The sequence below is a fragment of the Oreochromis niloticus genome, linkage group LG12, assembly GCF_001858045.2.
Source record: "Oreochromis niloticus isolate F11D_XX linkage group LG12, O_niloticus_UMD_NMBU, whole genome shotgun sequence".
NCBI lineage: Eukaryota > Metazoa > Chordata > Actinopteri > Cichliformes > Cichlidae > Oreochromis > Oreochromis niloticus.
In genome coordinates this window covers 38,174,042-38,196,609 of record NC_031977.2, presented here as the reverse complement: position 1 = coordinate 38,196,609, position 22,568 = coordinate 38,174,042, and the positions used below count along the sequence as shown (strand labels likewise).

At 42.9% G+C, this 22,568-nt stretch overlaps 3 protein-coding genes across 4 annotated transcripts; 2 read left to right on the top strand and 1 right to left on the bottom strand.

The window, feature by feature from the left end:
• Nucleotides 1–4,479: 4,479 nt before the first annotated feature.
• nudt18 (nudix (nucleoside diphosphate linked moiety X)-type motif 18) lies at nt 4,480–12,513 on the bottom strand. Its single transcript, XM_005460077.3, has 7 exons — nt 12,377–12,513; nt 12,115–12,287; nt 11,919–12,029; nt 6,728–6,830; nt 6,445–6,568; nt 5,385–5,509; nt 4,480–5,088 (listed from the first exon to the last, which is right to left on the bottom strand). Exons 2-7 carry the CDS (start codon nt 12,283–12,285, stop codon nt 4,706–4,708), a joined length of 1,017 nt encoding a protein of 338 aa, XP_005460134.1. The 5' UTR covers nt 12,286–12,287; nt 12,377–12,513; the 3' UTR covers nt 4,480–4,705.
• Nucleotides 12,514–12,601: 88 nt separating this feature from the next.
• sdhaf1 (succinate dehydrogenase complex assembly factor 1) lies at nt 12,602–16,059 on the top strand. 2 transcript variants are annotated; one of them, XM_013264283.3, is made up of 3 exons: nt 12,602–12,742; nt 12,857–13,015; nt 14,455–16,059. In XM_013264283.3, exon 3 carries the CDS (start codon nt 14,625–14,627, stop codon nt 14,871–14,873), a length of 249 nt encoding a protein of 82 aa, XP_013119737.1. In that variant the 5' UTR covers nt 12,602–12,742; nt 12,857–13,015; nt 14,455–14,624; the 3' UTR covers nt 14,874–16,059. The 2 variants fall into 2 exon arrangements, with proteins under 2 accessions (XP_013119737.1, XP_019202743.1); XM_019347198.2 differs by having other exon boundaries at nt 12,664–12,785.
• A 317-nt stretch (nt 16,060–16,376) lies between these two features.
• On the top strand, nt 16,377–19,145 carry LOC100698890 (uncharacterized). The gene is made up of 3 exons (XM_003455485.5): nt 16,377–16,638; nt 18,592–18,723; nt 18,810–19,145. Exons 1-3 carry the CDS (start codon nt 16,582–16,584, stop codon nt 18,948–18,950), a joined length of 330 nt encoding a protein of 109 aa, XP_003455533.1. The 5' UTR covers nt 16,377–16,581; the 3' UTR covers nt 18,951–19,145.
• Nucleotides 19,146–22,568: the final 3,423 nt, after the last annotated feature.

The window sequence follows — 22,568 nt, the reverse complement described above, 5'->3', positions numbered from 1 at the left end:
GTTTCAGCGTCAGGCTGTGCTGATTCTGCAGCAGGTGTTATGCTGGGCTTACACTGTGCGATTTTTGGCCCATTTTGAGCTGATTTTTCAGTCGTGCATCGTGTAGTATACGTGGGGTAACGAGAAGCGATTAACACCTCACGACAACCGTGAAAATAGTTGGATCTACACTGCTGCTCAATCCCAGCTGCCTGATCAGTGTTTTTCATTAGCAATTTAGCAAAGTTGATGGTGGTGATGTGAGTCTGTGTGAGTGAAAGACAGAGAGGGAGAGCGAGCGACAGAATTTCTGTTATAACCTTCATTTTTATGGACGCACAGTGTGAACACTCAGGTCACATCAGAGCATCGGGCCGTATAGTGTCAGACCCTGCATCGTGACCTATGAACTTCTAACCCCTGCAAGTCAATCGTACAGTTTGAGCAGGAGCTGAATCGCGCGACTGAAAAAATCGCACAGTGTCTGCCCAGCTTAAAGGTGGGAACATGAAGGAGTTTCCGACGCCGGCCACATGCAGCGTGGGAACCAATAAATAATCTATAAGTGACCATTAGTGACAAAACCATCGGTCACCTTCAACACTAGCAAACAGCAGAGCGGGGTCAGTTTTTGGAACGTAACTGAAATAAAAACAACTATTAAATATTTTAAATTCACTCTTAGGTCATTTCAAGTTTTCTCACAGCAGCTTCACAAATACAAAGTTTTCAGTTGTTTTTCTGCAGAAGCATAAAAAAGTTAATTTTACGAATTATTCTCCGCAGAATTTAAGACGTTGGCCACCAGGGGGCGATGTTTCTGTTTAACATATGTTTAGGAAGTCATAGTGACTTTTTCCCCACCACTGTTGTTTTTCTTTATTTTGGAAACTTTAAACTTATTTATAAACACATATATTTAAAATAATAACCTTTAAATTTCTGCTTTTTTCTCTTTCCAGCAGTGCAAAATGCGGGGGGGCTTTAAGGGGGCCCCAGCTGTACCACACAGCTTTAGTTACTAAATACGTTGCACATGTAGATAATGATACAAACATACTCATGAATGACATTATTATAGAATAATCCAACCCAGCTGTAAACTGACGATCAGCTTTTCCACAGGTCAGTGAGCGATGGTGGACACCAGTCGCCCCAAAGATTTCTTACTTTTTTTGACAATATTTGCTGTTCCAGCTCGCCTCTCCCCTACTCTGAGACGCAGCGGAGCGGAGGTGTAAGTGCCTGGCTTAAAACAGGACATGTTAGCTGCATTTAACCTTCAGTTACTCTTTATATAGTTAGGTAGGAGTCAGGCCATGTTTCTTTTAGCTGAAAAACATTACACCAGGTAACCTCCAGTGTTGGAAACGTGTTTCTCCACGATGTTTGCTGCCCTACAATCCGTCCTACTCTGCAGTAACATCAGCGACATTTGACCGTCCTGTTGCTCCCATTGAAATGTATACAGCCTATTTAATAGGGCTGCACGATTAATCGTTAGAAAATCGCGATCTCGATTCATACATATGTGCGATCTCATTTCCAAATGACAACGATTTTTAAAAAAAAAGAAAGAAAAAAAAGACGACGACGATTGTACCGCATTTTGATCCGGGATGTAATCTGCATGAAAACAAGCGCTCACCCTTCCTGCTCAACAAATGACAAGGGCGGAGCCTTATACCACGTGATACAGAAGCTGTGCCTTTGATGGCAGGGAAAAACAACGGAGAACACGTCAGGGATGACGAGAAAGTGACAGGAGAAAATCCGTCCCGGTCAACCACCCAAACATCAATAACGGGAACCTTATACAGCGCTTCCCCATAGCCGTCGAACTCCCGCAGGCACAAAGAAATTACGGAGGCTATCACTTATCACCTGACCAAAGATATGGCTCCCATCAACACTGTGCAAAACGAGGGATTTAGGAAAATGATCAACACCCTAGACAAACGCTACACAGTGCCGTCACGCAACTATTTTTCAAACGTTGCACTACCTGCTCTATACACACAGTGTCGAGCAACGGTGGAGACGGAATTACAAGCAGTACAACATTTTGCAGCAACGACAAAATGTGAGACATTTATTGTTTTTATGTTTATTTATTGTTTTTATGTTCAGTCTCAACTGTTACGAAGTTGATGTGCAGTTAATAAGTGCAATAAATATTTATATTGGAAAAGAAAATCGTGAGAGAATCGTGATCTCAATTCTAAGCAAAAAAATCGTGATTCTCATTTTATGCAAAATCGTGCAGCCCTACTATTTAAAATCTAAAACTTAAAATTGTCCGTAGCCTGCTGTTGTTACCACTGTCCTGTTTGAAATGGATACTAACTAGCTAACTGACTGAATGCCCATTAACCTTATAACTCCTGTTGTGTGTGTGTGTGTGTGTGTGTGTGTGTGTGTGTGTGTGTACAGAGAGACAGCCAGGTTCATAATGGATATAAGTTTGTTTGTTTTTTAATTTATATCTTTTATTAGATGTTCATGTGGTTTGGTTATTTGCCTTTTGGTTGAAAGTACACTGAGAGAGGACTTTTTGTTAGTGATCTTAATAGTATTTTTTCATATTAATGTAATTTTTCATCTAATTGAATCCAATCTATTTGTGTATGATTGTCAGTCCAAAGAGGGAGAGAGGGAAGAGGGAACATGAAGAGAAAGGTCAGGAAGAACCAGGTAAGGAAACAGACAGGGAACAGTGACAGGCACAACAGAAACTTATAAATCGTATTTCTGTTTATACTTCAATGCAACCAACACCCCTACCTCTTAAACTGTATTTATTATAACATTATTCAGTATAGTTCCAACAGCACCCCCCTCCCCCCCTCCTCAATGTGCAATATCACTGATCACACTGCACCTCTCAATGCACCTGCTAGTTAGATGGCATGTGTGTGTATGTATATAGATGTAAGCATGTATGTGGAAATATGTGTGTGTGTGTGTATGTACGGATGCATATATGTATATATACATATATGTTTGTATGTGCATGTATGTTTGCAGGTGTATGTATAACTTATACATATCTTTCTTGTGTAAATGTAAATTTGTCTGTTATTGTGTAAATACATACGCTATTGTGTACTCCACACACACGGAGAGATGCCAAACTGCCTTTCACTGTTCTTGTAACAGTGACAATAAAAAGCTATTCTGTTCTATTCTAAACTATTAAACTGACAAAGAGAAAAAACCTGATTTTACTCACACAGTCAGGAAGTTGTGTCCTCCCTATATTAAAGCTGCTATACAGAAGCTGCAAAACAAACTGGGTTGAAACATTTTTGACCCTCTTTAACAACATTCCAACATTATCATTGATTGGGGAGATTAAAATTAATGATATATTTTTATGTGGTTCAGCCACAACTCTACTAAAACCTCAGTAATAGGTAGGCCAACTTTTGGACTGTCCAGTTGTCTGTATGACTGCTGCAGTACGTGCACCACATTTGCACACTGAATCAGAAAGTGCCAAACAGCCCTGGTGGAGTGAGGAGCTGTAGAGAGAAGCAGATGCTCTGTTTATATTCTAAAAGTGTTTTAAGATTTATTTAAGAAATGTTTTCCAAAAGCACACATACACTTATCAGTGTTTCTCAAACTTTTTACAGTGTGTACCACTATGAAAGCATGAAACTCATAAATCTTACAACACAAAATTAGTTTTATTAAATTAGTAAAATTAGCATCTGCAGTAAGTATTTTTTCATACATTGTATACATTCTATCACAGGCAAAGTTGCCTCCATTTTTATAGTTTTTTATTAATATTTTGTAATAATTTATTCTTTTAAGGGAGTGTTTTTTTTTAAATGTATCTGTATTATATTATACATACACATTAAAAGTGAATCTCTGTCCAAAAAATGCACTCGGTTTATTTTTACTCACTATGAGCATCATTCATTATTCTCCTCCAGTAATTAAGGTTAGGATATGTATTTTTTATCCCAATCCATTCTTCTTTTGCAGCATTTAAATAACCTTTATCAGATTTGATGGTTTTTACAGACTTTTCAAAAAAAGTGTTTTGCTTTTCTTTCTCAAATGTGGGATTAAATTGTGTTAAAATGTACAAAACAGTGATGTCATGTTTTGTGACGAGGACCCAGGCACAGAGAGACTTGTTGAATTTAAGAATCTTATGATTTAATAAAGAAATTTGCAGACTTGCACAGAGATGGTAAAATTATGATGACTGATAACGGAGATGAAGACAACAGACGATGAGGACAGGGAGGAACAGGGGTTTAAATGCACCAAGGAGACAGTCAGAGGGAACTCTGGACAACTGGAGACATTTAAGGATGCAGGGACTGACAGAGACGGGGAAGAAGTCTCATCATGACGAGTAAAGTTTATCTTGCCTGGATGGGCAGCTCTCTGGGTGCTCAGCACCCCCAAAGCTCTGATCCTAGAATCGCCCCTGGTGGACACGTCCTTAATCAACTGAAGACAGAACTTCACAACAAATCAGTAACTCGTAATCTACATGATAGAGGACCAGTAAGGTTCTGAGGTCCCTCCCCCCAGTCTGGGGGCGGTCGGAGTGATTCCCTGACAGTCATTAGCTTTCATTTTATTGCTGCAGTTACTGGCATAGATTGCCTTTCAGAATAAAACCTAAAACTTCTCGTTCTTTTCAAAATGAAAGTACAGTTGGTGTCGTCCCCGTACGCCCGGAGCCCCTCGCCGGCGGTCAGTACAGGCTGTGGATCGGTACCAAAGCGGCGTTTCTGGTTTTCTCCAGCAGTTTCTCCCTCAGCGTTTGTTTCTGGACTTCATGCCAGACGTAGCAAGGGTGCTCCACACGCGGAGGCTGCCCCGTCGGTGTCCACTCCACCTTGCGCCCGTCCTCATCGCGCTGGACGTGGTCAGGCGTCAGCGCCACCAGCGTGTTGAAGCACACGCCGTCCGTCTTGCCGTGCTGTCGGCCGTTGTGCTGCAGGCTGAGCACGCCCAGCGTGTTGACATCGTGGTCGTAGTAAGCCGACTGCATGGCTTCCTGCACCACCATGTTGGCCGCCCAGGTCACCGCGTGGGTCCTCACCGCCGCCGCTGTTGGGAGGTGGGGCACCGGGGCTGCCAGCAAAACAATCATATAAATTTCACGTCTGTAATATTCTGGATATTTATCATTGAGGTATTTGTATATATTAGGGCTGTTTCTTATATTTGTAACTTTGTAATATATTGCATTATTTAATTTAGTTCAGTCTGTTACTGAGCCGAGTAAATGATACACGGCTCAGGGTCCTACTTAATTAAAGGTTATTTATGAAGATGTCAAACTTAAAACACTTTAACTCAGCTGTGAAAAAAGCCAAACTGTAGAGTGTGTGCAGGTTTCTCTCAGTGCTAACGAGTGAGTTTGGCACCTCTGATGAGCAGAACCCAGATGTGCTCCTCAGCACCGACGAAGACCAACACCAGTCTCTGCACCACGTGACGGCAGCTCAGGTCTAAGGGTAGCGTGACAGGATGGCCGGGACTCAGACGGTACCTGAAGGCAGCACGGCAGGAAAGTCAGGAGTCGCCACATCAGCATTGTACAGATCAAAAACAGGCTGAACAACTCGGATAAAGGAAGTTTTTAAACACACTGAGGTTAATTATGGAGTTCCACAGGGAACCAATGAGTTAAACTGCAGGAATGTCTTAAAGACATAAAGACCTGGATGGTCGCTAACTTTCTGCTTCTTAATTCAGATCAAACTGAGGTTATTGTACTCGGCCCTGAAAATCTTAGAAATATGGTATCTAAGCAGATTCTTACTGTGGATGGCATTACCTCGGCCTCCAGTAACACTGTGAGAAACCTTGGAGTCATTTTTGACCAGGACATGTCCTTCAATGCACATATTAAACAAATATGTAAGACTGCTTTCTTCCATTTGTGCAACATCTCTAAAATTAGAAATATCCTGTCTCAGAGTGACGCTGAAAAACTAGTTCATGCATTTATTACTTCCAGGCTGGACTACTGTAATTCTTTATTATCAGGATGTCCTAAAAACTCCCTGAAAAGCCTTCAGCTGATCCAAAATGCTGCAGCAAGAGTCCTGACAGGGACTAGAAAGAGAGAGCAGATTTCTCCTGTTTTGGCTTCCCTTCATTGGCTTCCTGTTAAATCCAGAATTCAAAATCCTGCTCCTCACATACAAGGTCTTAAATAATCAGGCCCCATCTTATCTTAATGACCTTGTAGTACCATATCACCCTATTAGAGCACTTCGCTCTCACACTGCAGGCCTACTTGTTGTTCCTAGAGTATTTAAAAGTAGAATGGGAGGCAGAGCCTTCAGTTTTCAGGCCCCTCTTCTGTGGAACCAGCTTCCAGTTTGGATTCAGGAGACTATGGTATTATGGTACTCCATAAATAAAACTGATGTGAATTTAACCACTGACTCTGTGGTGTGTTTCGCTGAGTTTACATACTTCAGTCCGGATTCGATGAGGCGGAGGATGTCCCGCCCTCTGAGTTGGAGCTCTGACTGTCTGTCCCACCACGAGGCCTGAAGAGACTCCTGATCTGCTGCTGACAGACTCTTTAAACTTCCCCCTGACAGAAGAGGAGAGACACGCTCCTTAAACTCTGCTGCTCTTCATGTGATACACACATTCCCCAGCTTCCTCAAACCAGACAAAGCTAACGATGCGTTCAGGGGCTCGGAGTAAAAAAGGTTACCCTTCAACACTAATAAAGTGTGTGACCTCTTACCTGTGACCTTGGCCAGGAAGATGAAACGGATCCACTGAGGTCCCTGCTCCTGGATGAGCAGCAAGGTGACTGGCTCGCTTTCAAACCCCGCCTCCTCCTTCACCTGCAGACAAAGACAACCGCAGCTGATGGAAGACAAAGCCAGGCTTTCTCTACATGAGCTGGTTCAACAAAACCTGAAACCCAGGTCAAAGACATCCCAATCGCTCAACGCTTCTTCTAAAAACCAACCGAGCAGCTCGCTCTTCAGTCAGAGCAGCAGCAATAAGCAAGACTGCTGCTGTTTGTAGCAGGGTGGTGATCACAGAGAGGATGGAGATCATTTCACAGCATTACGTCCTCCTGAGCCGAGTCTGGGACTGAAAGCACGAAGTTCTGTGCAGGCCGGCTCGGACTCCTGCTCCTGTGATCCAACACGGATAACAGGAAAAGCGTGACACTGAATTTATCCCTGAAGCAAACATCTCACAAAGCTGCTGCTCAACACAGGGCAGCTTTAAATACTGCAGCAGAAATCAGAGGCAACCTGGAAACTCATCATTGTGCAGTCCCTTCTAATGATGGCCTTAAAAAACTACAAATTTTATTTAAGTTCCATAAAGCTTCATGTCATCTCCCAAATATCATCTTTAATGAAAGAAAACACTGAAACGGACTTCCGCTTTGAACGTCACCGTGATGGCGGCGCTGTGAGCGAGCTCCTGAGGGAACCTACAAAACTGAAAATCTAACCCCACTAAGACGACGCACATTTGTCCCTCGAGGTGAATAAAGAAGGGGGTGAGCGAAATACACCAAACCAATACTCTGAGGTGGCAATAAAGTGGTAGTTTAACGGTGGGAAAATAATGCTAGCTTCCAGGCTAATACTTTTCACCTCTCACTGCAAACCTGCTGCCGCACACTGTGATCCAACCCCAGCAAGCAACGGCTGAAATATGGCTGACTTGGACACTGTGTTACAGGAAATAAAAGACTTTCGCCAAGAAAACAGTGCAAAACTGGGGAGATGAAGGAAGAAATCCTAAAGGTGAGCGCCAGACTGGACGAGGCTGAGGGGAGGATCGAGAGCACCGAGGTTGCCATGATTGAAAAAATAAAGCTACAGGTGAAGGTGGAGGACAAACTGACAGACCTACAGAGCCTTTATGCTGTACCCGCGACAGCAGAGCGGGCTCTACAACAATGAGTGAGTTTGTTGAGAAGTTGCCGCGGGAAGGCCTGGGCTGTCCCAAGATAAACTTGACGTACGCATCGAACGGGCGCACCACCCCCAGGCGACGCTCCCCTGCGATCTATTATTGTGAAATTCCTCAGCTTCAAAACAAAGGAACTGCTGCTTCGTAAGGCATGGCAGAACAGAGGATTTACCTCCAACCACGTGAGTTTGGACCATGACTAACCCCCCGATTCTAAAAAAACCAAGAGAATACGCCAACGCGTGCAAGACTCTGAAAGAGCAGCAGATCCCCTCCAGCTTAGCTAAGGTGAAATATACCGATAAACAAAGATTTACAACACAGCGGTGGAAGCCATTAAGGACATGTCCAGTAGAGGCTACGCTGTGAAGATCGTTAAATCATCAGAAACAGCTTGTTTACAGAACCATCAGTGGATCAGGCAGAGACAGTAAGAACGGCAGGAGGGGACCAGAGAGTAGCACTGTTCACCGACGACCTACTACATCCTGTCCCACACAGGCACTCCCCAAAATCATGGAAATGCTCTCAGAGTTTCTCAGGATACAAGGTTAATGTAAACAAAACGCAGGTACTAACTCTAAACTACGATCCACCAATCGAAATTAAGAATCGCTGGAAATGGAAATTAGGTACGTAGGGGTGGTAATACATCGTGATGTCACCAAAATGTTTGATGCCAACTATGGTCCTGTGAATGAATCCATAAAATCTGATATAATGGAATACCATCCCTAATTGGACCTACACTCTAGGATTGAATCCATTAGATTAAACATGCTGCATTTGTTTCAGTCGTTACAGATTCCCACACCACAAAAAGGCCATTGATATGTCTCTGTTGTTTAGATTACACTGTGGGATGGAAAGATCTGGAAGGAACAAATGTTAAAGTAATACCAGCTACAGCTTTAATATCAGACACAAAGCTACAGAACAAAACAAACCTGCCAGATGAACCCATCCTACAAGTAATGATATCTGCTTGGAGTGAAGCAATAAGAATTTGTGGTTTGAAAATGCCTCTAAAGTCTTTAGATGGAGCATATATGACTCAGACTTTACCCTGAATCAGTGCGATAAGAGCTTCAGGAACTGGATTCCAAAAGGCCTAACTAATTATTATCATCTGTCCACAAGGGGGCGTTTCAAAGCTTTGAAACCTTAAGGAGAAAATATGATTTAAGCTCAGACGATTTCTTCAGATATCTACAGGTCAGAAATTATTTTAATCAAGACCTGAAAGTGAATATAAACAATCTACGATTTGTAGTAACATTTGTATCATTAACTAATTCTGGAGCACACAATAAAATCATTTCCAGATTATACAACAGCATCCTGTGTAAAAACAAAAGCACTGTTTGTTAAAGTGAAGTGGGGGAAAAAAGCTAACCTGACCATTTCAGAGGAGTGCTGGGACCACATATGCATACAGTGGACTACCACTGTTGTTTGGCGTGAATTTTGCTGGAAAAGCATCATGAGATTCTTCATCCCCCTGCTCAGAAAAGGTATCTGGGAACTGGTGACACTTGTTGGAGATGTGGAGGAGATGGTGCTAACCATTTCCATAATTCCTGGGACTGCCGGATGTGAGTAAACAGGCCCTCACGAGGAGATGGTTCAAGCCTGACTGAAGACTGGATATATTCTGTAGAAGACATCTATACCATGGAAAAACTGTCTTTCTCTCTCAAAGTGCAGACGGATACCTTCTACAGAATATGTTTGAGCCTGTGAGGTGGGATTTTCTATCAAGCCTGCCACTTTTATGCTCGTGCACTGATTGAAATACCCATGCTAATAACGCGAAGCTAACTTGGCTACCCCACTACCCCCAACCCAAGTTCTTACGGGGGGGGTTTTCAACTATAAGTTTACAAATCTGAAAGCAAAAGCAATGTAGAGAGTCATACTACTGTTATGTTCAATGTACTTTCTTACAGTTTTTTCTGAATGCTTAAACCCTAACTGTGATTCTTATAGCACAATTTCTAAAACTATTAATACTTATGGCAAAACCACTCACTGAGTTTGCAAAACTAAAAGCACAAACACTGCTTTGCACTCAGTTTGCCATTTTGTAACACACACTTTGCAAACCTGTAGCTACAATCCACTGCACAGCACTCTTTTTGCAGAACTGTAAACACACAACTCACGGCTTTACACTCAATTTCCAAATGATCAACACACTCCTAGCAAAACTTTACACATTTATAGCCATTATTTACACTATTTTGCCAACTGTCTGGCACACTGTCACATGTGAAAACTTTTTTAGATCATTAGATCACTTTGCAATCAGCCTAAGCACTTTAAATAAGCTACAGGTAAGCTCTGTGTGTGTGGAGTACAATGGAGGGAGCAGGAAGAGTGAGAATTAGAGGAGGCCAACGGGTTCAGCCTAACTCGAGCCGCTACACTGTAGCAAGCATCATAAGGACATTTTGAAATGAGAGTCGGTTAGTACAGTCACTTTGCACTAAGATCTGTAGCACTGCCATGCTAATGAGAAACACAACAATACCATAGATGTAAAAATACTGAAATTGTTACTTTACAGAATTGCTAGACGACCAGATGCTGGGAGCAGAGGAAGCATGTTCACTGCAGACCAAGAAACCCATATAGTCAATATGGTGATTGGAAATAATCCTATACTTGGAAATAAACACTTGTGTTTGTTTTGATGTGTGTGAATAAACAGCAGTACTTGAAGTTTGGATCCCTCTATGCTTACGGATCTATGACAAAAGTATGAGCTCAATCTGACATAGCCTACCTTGTGCACAGAGAAAGCAAAAGCCAGATGTGTTTTCATTCATACCATCAGTGTGTAGTTGGTGCATTGTGTGCTTATTAATATGATGGCTTGTGTTAACTGTTGGATACGAAAATACCATTTTTACAAAGGTGTGGAGAGTTAAGCAAAGGTTATTCGCTTTTACAAGGAAACTACAATGTTTTGCTGATTGGGTGAAGAGTTTTCTTATTTGTGTGTAGAGTTTTGCAAAAATAGCCAATAGTTACAAAAAATGTGCTTAAGCCATCAGAAAAAACTGTAATAAAAGAGTTTTTTTTTAAAAAAGAAAAAACTGAAACACCAAAACCTGCAGTTCCTCTAACGTCCACCTGGGGCTCCACCAGCGAGTTATTCCCATAGACTCCAATGTTAAAAAGGTTCAAAACAAGCAAAGCCTCTGATTATGATTTTTCAGACATTTTATTGATATACAAAAAACAAACATGTTCACACAGGTGACATAACACTGATGTTAAAGCCAGATCACTCCTCCTCCTCGCCCCCTGATCTCTGTAAAGCAGTGTTGTTCTGTCAGGGCAAGCAAGGAAGGCGGTGCTTACCCAATGAAAAAACAAACTGTTATTTCAGTATTTTGACTTTTTCAACCTTAAGTGACCGTATTTGGCATATCTTGGTTAGAAAGTTGGCAAGCTGCATTCACAGAGCTTATGCAAACATCACACAAACACATATCTGCTAATCAGTGCTCAGTAATATCTGAACTGTAGCTCCGCCTCCTTGGATGCTCTGTTTTAACAGTGACCTCACAGCAGGCATATTATTGGTCACATGATGTCATTAAAAAGCTCCAAAAGGGTCCAACAGCACAAACAGGGTCCAGGGGTCCAGTTCAGGGACTCCCATTAGTTAAGGTGAAGCCTAGCAGACAGCTAGCTGCTACAGCCACCTGTACCACCATCTACCTGTCAGTCAAAGAGGCCACGCCTCTAATAATGCAAACTTTAAGCCTGAATACAATTTGAACAGGTGAGTAATAGAAACGCTCTTCCGTGTACAGCTGTTATGAAGGAGTATATGATCCACAGAGACCAAACTGTTTGTGTATCAGGCTGTAAACAGGTTTGTTTTAACATGGGAGTCTATGGGGCCTGACTCGCTGCTCCCCCTGCTGGACGCTGGAGGAGCTGCAGCTTCTTACTCTTACAGGCTCCTCCTCACTCACCTCCCTCTTCATCGCCTCCTCCAGGCTCTCCCCCACCTCCACCCTCCCAGCAGGAAGATACCACTGTTTGTAACAGTCCGGTTTGGCCTCCTGGACCATCAGCACCTCCTCCTGAAGGAGTGTTAATTAATTAAATAAGCAATCATTTAAGGGTATTGATGAGACGGAGTGGCTACCTGTGGTGACCTCTGTTCACCTTCTCATTGAAGATGACAGCACAGACGATGTAGGTGACGTTCTTCCTCAGGGTGGCGGGTTTGCTCTGCTCCAGGCCCACATCACACACAGTGACCTCTGACCCCTGCCCACTTAAAAGCCTCTCCACCTGCTCCTCCACCTGCTGCTGTTCCTCAGCTGTCATCTCCATGTCTGTAAGAGGAAGAACAGAGAGCGTCTTCATCAGCTAAAAAAAACACCGCAGAGCTCGAGGCTGTGATTGCAAGCGCGCGGAGGCTCACCTGTGATCCAGGTGTGGTGTTTCTGGTGTCTACCAGGTGTGACAGACGCTGGGAGAGCTTCCTCTCTTACTGTCGGATCTGAATCCTGAAAACTGTAGTTCACTAAAAGTACTTCGTTACTTTCTCCGCAGGTACCGGCGTCATAAATCGCCGAAGCCTTCCCCCCGGAAACAGATGCCGGTGATAAAAGCACGAGCCCCCCTCCTTCAGCTCGCCTGTCTTGACATTTGACTCCAGAAGGTGACACCGGAAGTGCTACTAATCTTCCTGTTCCGCGCCGCCGCAGTAAGAGCTTTTAACCCACTCGAACAGCCCCCCCCCCACGGGCGCTTTGGACGGTCCAGATTCAGATAAACACATCAGAAGGTAACTGAGCTCTAACCAATCAGGAGCAGCGTTCTTAAAACGGGTATGAGCTTTAATTTGTCTGTGTGCGTGCTTTATTGTGAAAATCTGACCCGGAAATCACGTGTTTTGTAGTTTGTCCTGGTCGTTGCGGCTGAGGCCGGTGTTATAACGCAGTAAGGTCACAGAGGAGCTGCTCACAGAGAGCCGGGAGACGTACCTGTGACGGTGGAATAGGACAAACAGGTGAAGCAGCGGAGCCGGTCCGAACCGGTCTGAGCGGAACTCCGTCAGGTAAACAGGAAGTTGAACTGATCGCTCTCACTGATCAATCCTCTGAGGTCCAGCAGCCGCTGGTGTTGTGCCAAAGACTGATTTCCAATGTTTCCGTGTATTTTTTATGTGTAATATCTTTACGTATGTTGGTAAATAGACTTCGGTGAACAGCGTTTACAAAGGGGTTTTATATAGAATTAAAATATTATCTGTTTTTCAAGTATCTTTACAACTCTGTGTTATTGTACTTACATTATAACCAATCCGCTCCTTTATCCCCACTTAAAATATTTTTACAGAACTATTGTAATATTTGCTGCCATCTCTGCTGTCCTGTTGGCCAACTTACTCTTACAAAAGACATTTTTAATGTTAATGAGATTCTTTTTAACTGCATAAATAAAGGTTATATAAAAGTCACTGGCAAAAACTGACTGCAGCTTCTACCTTGGTACACAAATGTTGTTTGTGGCTCCAGATGACTTTATGTCATCCATGAGGGATGCATTTGACATATGTTTCACATATTATAGCCCAACAAGTTACTTATAGCAGTTTAAATACGAGCAATCAGTTTTTGGCAAATACCGGCTGTGGGTTACTTTCATAAGCCATAGCTACTGGTAATACTGCGTGTAGTACTATAATATAAGTAATGCTAATACTACTGTATGTGTTACTGTAAAAACTGTTACTCAGGAGGGTCAAAGGATGGGCATCCAATCAGAATCCAAAGATCACTTATTCATGTTATTTTAGCTGAAATGTGTTTTAGCGAGAGACAGACACACCTAAACTCTGTTGTTGTTATAACGTGTGCCAGGTGAGTTCAATTATCACAGAAACCAATCAGGGATGAGAAAATCAGGAGAGGCAGTCAGGTAAAAAAAAAAAAGTACGGAGGAAGAGTCTTTACTGAAATAAAAACGTGCTTTTACGTGCAGGTCGACACCTGTGTGAACAGTCTGGGCTCACGTGCACGTTCATGCTTGTGCAGGAATATGAAACACACATAAGTACAGCTGTGTTTGTGTTGTTAGATCTGTGCCTTTGTTAAAGATCAGAAACAGCGAGAGCCAAAAACGTGTTCCTTCATCAGAACTCCAGTGAATGCATTCTGAATAAAAACAAGCAGGTAAAAGGAGAAGATTTGTTATATTCAGTCTGGCTCAGGGGAAACTGTGCTGCTGTTGACCGAAGTCCGAGGAGGAGAGGAGGAAGGCATGTTAGGAGGCTGAGAGAGAGAACATGAGATAAAGAAGGATTATTTTGAACTTTGATTGATGCAAAGCTGTTCTTGCAGGATTCAAATGTGGAGCTGCAGGTGAGCAGATGCCTTCTGTCGTGTCTTCAAGGTGTCAGTTTCTCCTGTGGGAGAATAAAACTAGCGACCGTGACGTGATGAATCTGCCTGAATGCTGTTTTGTTGTTCGGTTCTCTTTGTGTTCTTCCTGCAGGCAAACATCTTCTTTAAGACCCTGAATGAGAAGAAACGGGTGAAGCTGAGCCTCGTGGTGTGTTCAGAGTGGACGTGTGAGGGAGTGCAGCCGGAGACACGCCGGTGTTGGAGCGTCATGTGTGCGTAGCTGCCCTCTGATTGGACTCTTGTCTCTGCTGACTCGGTCTGATGTTGCGGCACAGTAAGCTGCAGAAGCAGGTCCTCGCTCTGTACCGGCAGTTCCTGCGAGCCGGGCGGGACAAACCGGGCTTCGTCCCCCGAATCCGCGACGAGTTCAGAGAGAACTCCCGCATCAAGAAGACGGACGTGATGCACATCGAGTATCTGTACCGACGGGGCCAGCGGCAGCTGGAGCAGCTGAGGGACGTCAACACCAAACAGCTGGGCTCCTTCTCCAAACCCAAAGAGTGCGGCTGAAACCGTGTGACCTCTGAATCGCACTGCCGTACCTCTGAAAGACGCCGGCGCCATCAAACTGCTGCCATCGTGCTCAGGAGACGGGCTATGAAGGCCGCAGCAGCGATAGAAGCTGCAGTGAAACAAATGTTGACAGTAATGAATTTTATCTGATGTCTGTAACAATAAAACGTGTCTGTGATGAAGACGAACTCATATTCTTCATATTCATGTTTAAGAAACTCAAAACCATCAGAGTTAATCTGTTAATGTGTTGATGACGGTCAGGCTTCATGTCTCCCTCTGAAATATCATTCATATTGTTCTTCATGCGTCTGCACTGCATTCTGGGTAGATGAAGAGTCATGTGACTATTTTTTTTTTTCAGGAATTAAAAAGAAAATTAAAAAGTTTGTTTCCAGGGGAACTGAAACGAGGGAAATCAGGTGTTTTAGTTTTTACACAGAAAATTGTTTAAAGGAGCTTAAATGGAGTCAGAGCAGGAGTGGGTTTAAAAAATCAGTCGATTTTAGTTTGAAGAAAGTGATTTCGATGCATTAAATCCTGAATCGATTTTTAAATGTAAATGTATTTTGCTAGAAACGCTAAAATCTCAGGTTAAATCTCACAAAACTATTTCAACAACCAGCAAACAGCCAAAACGGTAAACGAGAGCCGAAACATGTAAACAGAGAGCGTGGATCATTCACCTGACGTCACGGACGCGCCGTCAGGGCTGAAGAACGAAAGCTCAGTGATTCTGATGCTGCAGGTTTTGTCTCTCCAACCAAAATTCACTGAACCTGCAGAAAAAGAAGCTCCGAACTACGCTTCACACTTGATAAACATGCTCATTAACTCCCTCTGACTTTGGCTGTTTTACTTCCTGCACAGCTCTCTCTCTCTCAGTGCACTCAGAGTCAGTTTTACCATCAAATCTCTGTTTTCTGCATTATTCTCTGCTTATTACGCACCAGCCTGCTGCTGTGCTCAGTGCTGTCCGCCTCTGACAGTAAAGCCTCATTTCTGCTGTTCAAATTGAAGAAATGTAAACTTTTACAAAATGATTGCTCAGCTGTGTCTGTAATCAAACCTCTGTGACTTTGCATCAGGTCATGTTCACATGTTCATTCACGGTTTTCTTCTGTTTTGGATCTACTGCAGAATATTTTAAGGTTATCTGCTATAAAAAGTCAGGCCAGGAAAATCTGCTTCGTGATTTTCTGTTTTATCCTCAGTTACTGTGACACAAAGGCCTCTGCTGTGATGCTCACACCTCTGATGGAGTCTCACAGTGTCAGCTTTGGTTTATACATAGATATAAAAATATGGAGATGAACTGATAAATAATCAGAATTAGAATATTTCTGACTGTCTGAGTCAAAACTGAACTGAATAGATTATAGAAATGGAAATCGATACCCGGCGCTCAGTCGGAGCTCTGCAGCAAACACGCGGAGACAGCACGCGAACGGAAGCAGCGTTTAGTTTGACACATGTGTCGCTGTGGAGCCGCCGAGCTGCTTCTAAAGCGACGAAGAAGAAGTGATGTAAACAGGAAGTTGGGCACGTACGTCCACAAAAACTGTCGTGTCGAATATGTGGATAAATATGAAATTCAGCAAAAGCTGTTGAATACAGAGGAACTGCCGAAGTTTGCTTTAGTTTAATCTCGGGACGTTTTTCTTAGTTTGGGGATTTTTCGCTGTTTTTGGGCCGTTTTCCGGTCATGTCCGGGTCAGTGAACCCCACAGGAGAGATGAGCAACGCGCAGTTATTCCAGCAGGTAAATCAATTTATTCTGTTGTAAAATAAATGAAATGTAAACTTTTATCACAGCGTGTGTCACGGTGAATTAGGCGTGGCTGAAACGGTCCAATCAAAACGAACAAAAAGACTTTTAATAAGAACAAAGACAATTTGATTATTCAGGAATCTTTATAGGTTTCTGTGAAGGTTCTCAGTCATCCAGCTCATCGTAGTCTCAGGAGCCTGGAAAGAAAAGCGTCTGGACTTAATCAGAGAAGCTTCTTCAGTTCCAAGAACAATTGGTCCCACATTTGAAACCCCGTGGGAGGGTCCCTAACAGGGTCATGGACCTTGTAATCTTTACAGGTGCAGGCTCACAGGAACATCAAACTATCAACAGAGTCAAATTAAAATCTAACTCAGCTGAAAGGAAATACACAAATACTCCTGAAGACACAGGTACACCTGAGTACACCTGCAGCCCTGCAGGTGTATTCAGGTGTTATCCTGTCCCACTTCCTTTACCGCGGTCAAGTGAGCCGTCATTTGTGACCCGCGGTCAAGCCATCCGCTTCTTATGTATTATTGTTGTGTAAAAACACAACAATAATACAAAGAAAAGCCCAACAATTTAATTACCCCATATAAGCTAACATTTAGTGAGAGTGGGAAGGAAAAACTCCATTTGAAGAGGTAGAAACATCTGGCAGAAACAGGCTCAAGGAGAGACAGCCATCGACTGTGACTGACTGAGGTTGGTGGAAATGAGACAGGACAACATATACACTGTGCAAGAGAGCAAGAGATACATACTAACTAATGATTAAATGCAGAGAGGTGTATAAACACAGATCGAGCAAAGAAGGAAAAAATTCATACATCACGGGAAGCCCGCAAGAGCCGAGGCTTATTGCAGCACAAATAAGGGAAGATTCAGGGTCACCTGATCCACTCTGACTGTATTATTTGTCAAGACTGAAGGTTTTAATGCTAATAACAAGAGCAGAGACGGGTGTTTGTCTTCTGAATTAATATTGTGAGCTGCATCCACAGAAGAGAGGCCTGAGAGATGAAGACTCTGATTCCCGTTCAACCTTAAAATTCTATAGGAACCACAAGTACACCTGATATTCCAAAATTAAAATCTGGATTTCAAAGCAAGTCAGTGAAGACAAGCAAATATGGCTGAAATATGCTGTCATGACTCTCTCAGCAACACTTTTGATCCATTAATATTAAACAATAATTGATGCAGCGGATTGAGATGAAACCTGGCCCAGAGGTACAGTAGGTGTCCCAGAGGAAGAATGTGTTGAAAGCTTGGCATCAACTATTAAGGAAGATTTTTAATGAATTTTTGAATATGCAACCCGACTGTCCCGCTTTGGGATGTCCCAAAGCATTGTATGCATGCGTGTGCATGTCTGAGTCCGCGCGCGTGCACGTGTCACTGCTTGCGCGTGTACTTGTGCGCAGGTCTATGCTTTCGATCAGGAAATAAGGAGAAAAGGCGCTGCCGTAAATGCCGGTGTAGAAGCGCAAGAAAATTAATGCGACGGAAAAGAGGCGGCTGGCTTGACTGCGGCTCACAAATGACGGCTCACTTGACCGCGGTACTTCCTTTCACACAGGCAGCAGGTACACGCTTTAGGTCTGTCAGTCTGTCTGTCAGCAGCTCTTTTATACCCGGAGTTAAACCTGAAGTCACCTCCCGATCCACAGTCCAGGCCTCAGCCTCTGTACACCAGCGTGTTTTTCATCCAATTCATTTTTAAGTTCAGTCCCTGCTCCTGATTGGCTGCTGAGGCTCACCTGCACAGAGGGATTCTGTGTCTTTCTCCATCAGCTCTGTCTTTGGTCTAGTTTTAAGAGTTTACGGGAGAATCTGTTCATCTTTTTCACTTTTTCGTGTTCATAAAAACACCTGTGGCATGTCAGCTGGGTTTACAGGCAAAAACTCTGTGATTGGTTCTCATCGTGTTTCCTGCAGGTGGCGCTGCTGCGATGGTTGAACTCTCAGACTGAGGAGGACCGGAGGATCTTGGCGGCAGTGACGGGCGTCCAGGTCGGCAGAGAGCTGCTGAATCGGATCACCGGCCAGGACAAAGTTGATGCCTACAAGGTACAGCGGGGGGCGCCGATCACATCCGCCACTCTGCTCGCGTCTCATTTCCTCACGATGAATGTCGTCCTGTTTTGTGTCCTCAGCGAGACTGTGTCCTGAGCATTGCACAGTTCCTGCGGCAGAACCCGCGAGCCTCGCAGGCGCAGATCAACGCCGAGGTGGAGAAGAACGTCCTGCTGTTCGCCGCTCGAGTCAAAGCTCTGGAGACAGCGCCGATTCTCTGAGTTATTCTGTGAACGCTCCACATTTCCCTCGAGTGTGCTCGCTTCATACTTCAAACCTTTGTTAGTTTGTGTTCTGCTTGTGTTGTCTGCTGAGGCCATGCTGAGTTCAACGAAAGCTACAGGATTTGTTTCCACATGAAGAAAAATCTGTTTCCGCCTGTGACTCTTCACAATAAAAGCTCCAGCTAATTCCAAGCCTTCTGTGTTCCGACTTGTTTACAGAACAATAAGTTCTGCACTTATTCAGATCTTCAGATTTTTATTTCTGGCGCACAAAGTTCTGATTGAGATTTTTGTACATGAGTTTCAAATGTCTAGAAATCTGGAAATGTTACATTCTGCATTCAAAGTTTAGTCATCAACTGTCTTTTACTGCTGAGGTTCATTATTTATGAGTCCTTCTGCAGAATGGGCTGATTTTAAAATCCTGATTGGAGTCAAACGTCCTGGGCTGCTTCCAGACAACAGACTGTATATTTATTAGTCCTTTATTTATCCAGGTAAAAATCTCATTGAGATTAAAAATCTCATTTCCAAGAGAGACCTGGCATCATGGCAACAAAAGTCACATACCACATAGGTATATAACATTCAAAACAAATACAATATCCCATACCAACATGTGTAAAATATACAATAACAGATCAAATTAAGAGTACATTAAAAACAATCACACTGAGTAAAAGAGCTGTTCTCTCGTTCCTTTAAGACAGACTTAAACTCTCCTGAGGTAACCAATTCTGATCATTTCAGTTCCTTCTGCAGATTATTCCAGGAAGCAGGGGCAGCGTATTTAAAAGCCTTTTTCCCCAATTCTGTTCTGACTTTTGGGACAATCAATTGTATGATATTGTGCGAACGAAGGCTGTATTGGTTGTGATTTTTACACATATAAACACATAAATAAGATGGAACCAGCCCAAGGAGAGATTTATAGATAACGAGCAACCAATGGGAGAGTCTGCGAATATGCAAAGATGGACATTTAGCAGCAGCATACAAAGAACAATGTTGTACACGATTTCCATAGCCAGTAATAAAACGTAAAGCACAATGGTACACAGTATCCAACCTCTTTAGGTAGTGGGCAGGTGCATTCATAAAAAGCAGGTCACCATAATCCAATAAAGGTAAAAAAAAAGTTGCATGAATCAAGTGTTTTCTCACTTGGAGGGAGAAACAGGATTGGTTTCTAAAAAAGTAACCTAGTTTTAGTTTGAACTTCGACACAAGCCTTTGAATGTGAGTCTTAAATAACAAATTCTGATCTATAATGATCCCTAGATACTTGTAAGATGTGACCATTTCAATTTCAGTTCCTTGAATTGTTTTAATCTTAGGAGACGTAGCTAAAACAATTCAAGGAACTGAAATTGAAATGGTGGAAGTCACCCACTTTGAATGAACACATAGGGAACACACCTGAGACTTGTTCTTGGTGCTCAAAATATTCAGGGTGCCACATATGCACTCTTGGTGTGCAGTGCACACACTCTTCATATGATCCTCTTTTCAGACTAACATTTACAAAATAAACTCTGTATTTCATTCATTAAGACCTGAAAGTGTTGACTGAGGTCACAGAGGGAGCCGAATGCTGCTTTCCTTATGGGAGTCTTTAAGCCAGGGGTGTCCAAACTTTTTTCGCTGAGGGCCACATACATAAAAATATAGGAGGGGCTGGGCCACTTACTAGAAATTAGGTATATAACCTTAACTTTACTGTATTAAAAATCATTTAAAAGTGGTCAAATGTGTTATATTGTTGAATATAATTAAAGACAAAACTGCCTTCATCACAGTTTTCCATAAATGGATCTTTATTGATTTATTCAGAAAAAGCTTTGGTAGCTCATTCTCAGAACAGCAGCAGATTTCTTCTTGGACAGAAGATTTACAGCACAGAGAAAAAACAAAAAAGGGGAAAATGGGACGGGTACATTTCAAGTTTGTTATTTAAGTTATTAGGCTTAGCAACACACCTGTTAACGTTCGTTTGAAACGGTTATCAACATTAACAGACTGAACTGGACTTAATAACAGGAGTGCATATAATTTTAGTCAATTATTCTGGTGAGTATCAGCTGCGCTGGGTATGTAAATCGGGCCATCCAGCTGCGGTGCTGATCGTGGCAAAAATCCGGACAAATGTCACTTGACCAAGGAGCAAATCTGCATCAGATGAGATCAGCTGACTTGCGTGTGCGTGCGCTGTGCACAGCGGTGTTTACTCTGTGTGTTAACAAGAAAAACGCATATAAGAAAGCGGTGCGCAAAAGCAGGGTAGTGACAGAATTGATGCGCATTATTGATATTTGAAGCATGTGTACCTGCACATTAACACACGGGTACTGTGGAAGATATTTTTACTCACCTAAAGTGCTCGTGCTCTCGTCCACTCCTCGCAAAGAAATTAGCAGCTGTGCGGCGTCTGTGGCATCAGTGCTCTCATCACATGCGATGGAGTAAAAATCAAAAGCACAGCTTTATCACACAGTTGCAGTTTAATGTTGGCTGACGAGTCTGACGTTGTTGAAGTCCTGCACTTTTTCCGGGCGCATTATTTCGGTGACTTTAACGAGGCAGTGTTTTATGAGGTCTCCATCTGAAAAAGGCTTGCCGTGTCTTGCGATGAGTTGGGCGACCTCATAGCTGCTATTGGAGCCCTTTCCTGGACAATTTGAGCACGAAAAAAAAATACTGTTGCTGACCCTGCAGGAGAGCTAGCATTTGCTTTAATTTCTGCTCTCGCTCAGCACCAGTGTAGGATGCATAGGCCTGATGTTTGGTTTCATAATGACGTCGTAAATTATACTCTTTCATAACTGCCACAGTTTCAGCGCAGATCAAACAGATACACTTCCCCATGAATTCTTTGAAGAAATATTCACTCTCCCACCTTGTCTGAAATTTTCTGCATTCACTTTTTATCTTTCGCTTCTTTGGTTCTGCCATGTTTAGTAACTTGAGAGTAAATTTCTTCTGTGATTGTCCTTTTTGGTGGAGCAACTGCCTTGATCAACAGCAGCTCCCCCTGGTGTTAAAACTAAGAAGTGCAATACACTCAAGCAAAAGTTGGAGTGCGGGCCATATTCTATTCAATTTATAAAATTACTTGCGGGCCAATTAAAACTGGACCGCGGGCCGCAATTGGCCCGCGGGCCGGACTTTGGACATGCCTGCTTTAAGCAATAAGATGAGTCGCCCCCTGCTGGCCATTAGAAAGTATCCAGGTTTAAGCTTCACTTTCATCTTTAACAGTTATGAGAGTCTAAGACATTTTTATTTTTAGCTGTTTTACATCAAAAACTCAAAAAGCTCAAAATAAACAAAACATGCTTTTAAGTCCCGAGAACATAACATCAGAGAGGAGAGAAACAGTCGGCTTTACCCTGTCCAGCCAGGAAGCATCAACCATGTCACCTGCACATGTGTGTGTGGAAGGAATTTTTTTTTTCAGTAATTGAGGGTAGACAATGGATGAAATACGGCGTTTTCCAAAGCTCGAATTTCGGTGATATTCCCTGGAAAACCTCAAACTGAACTGCTGCGAATGTAAACGTTTTCCTTCTCGCGCGTGTTGCTCGGCCGCTCATTGGCTGAACGTTTACTGGGGTC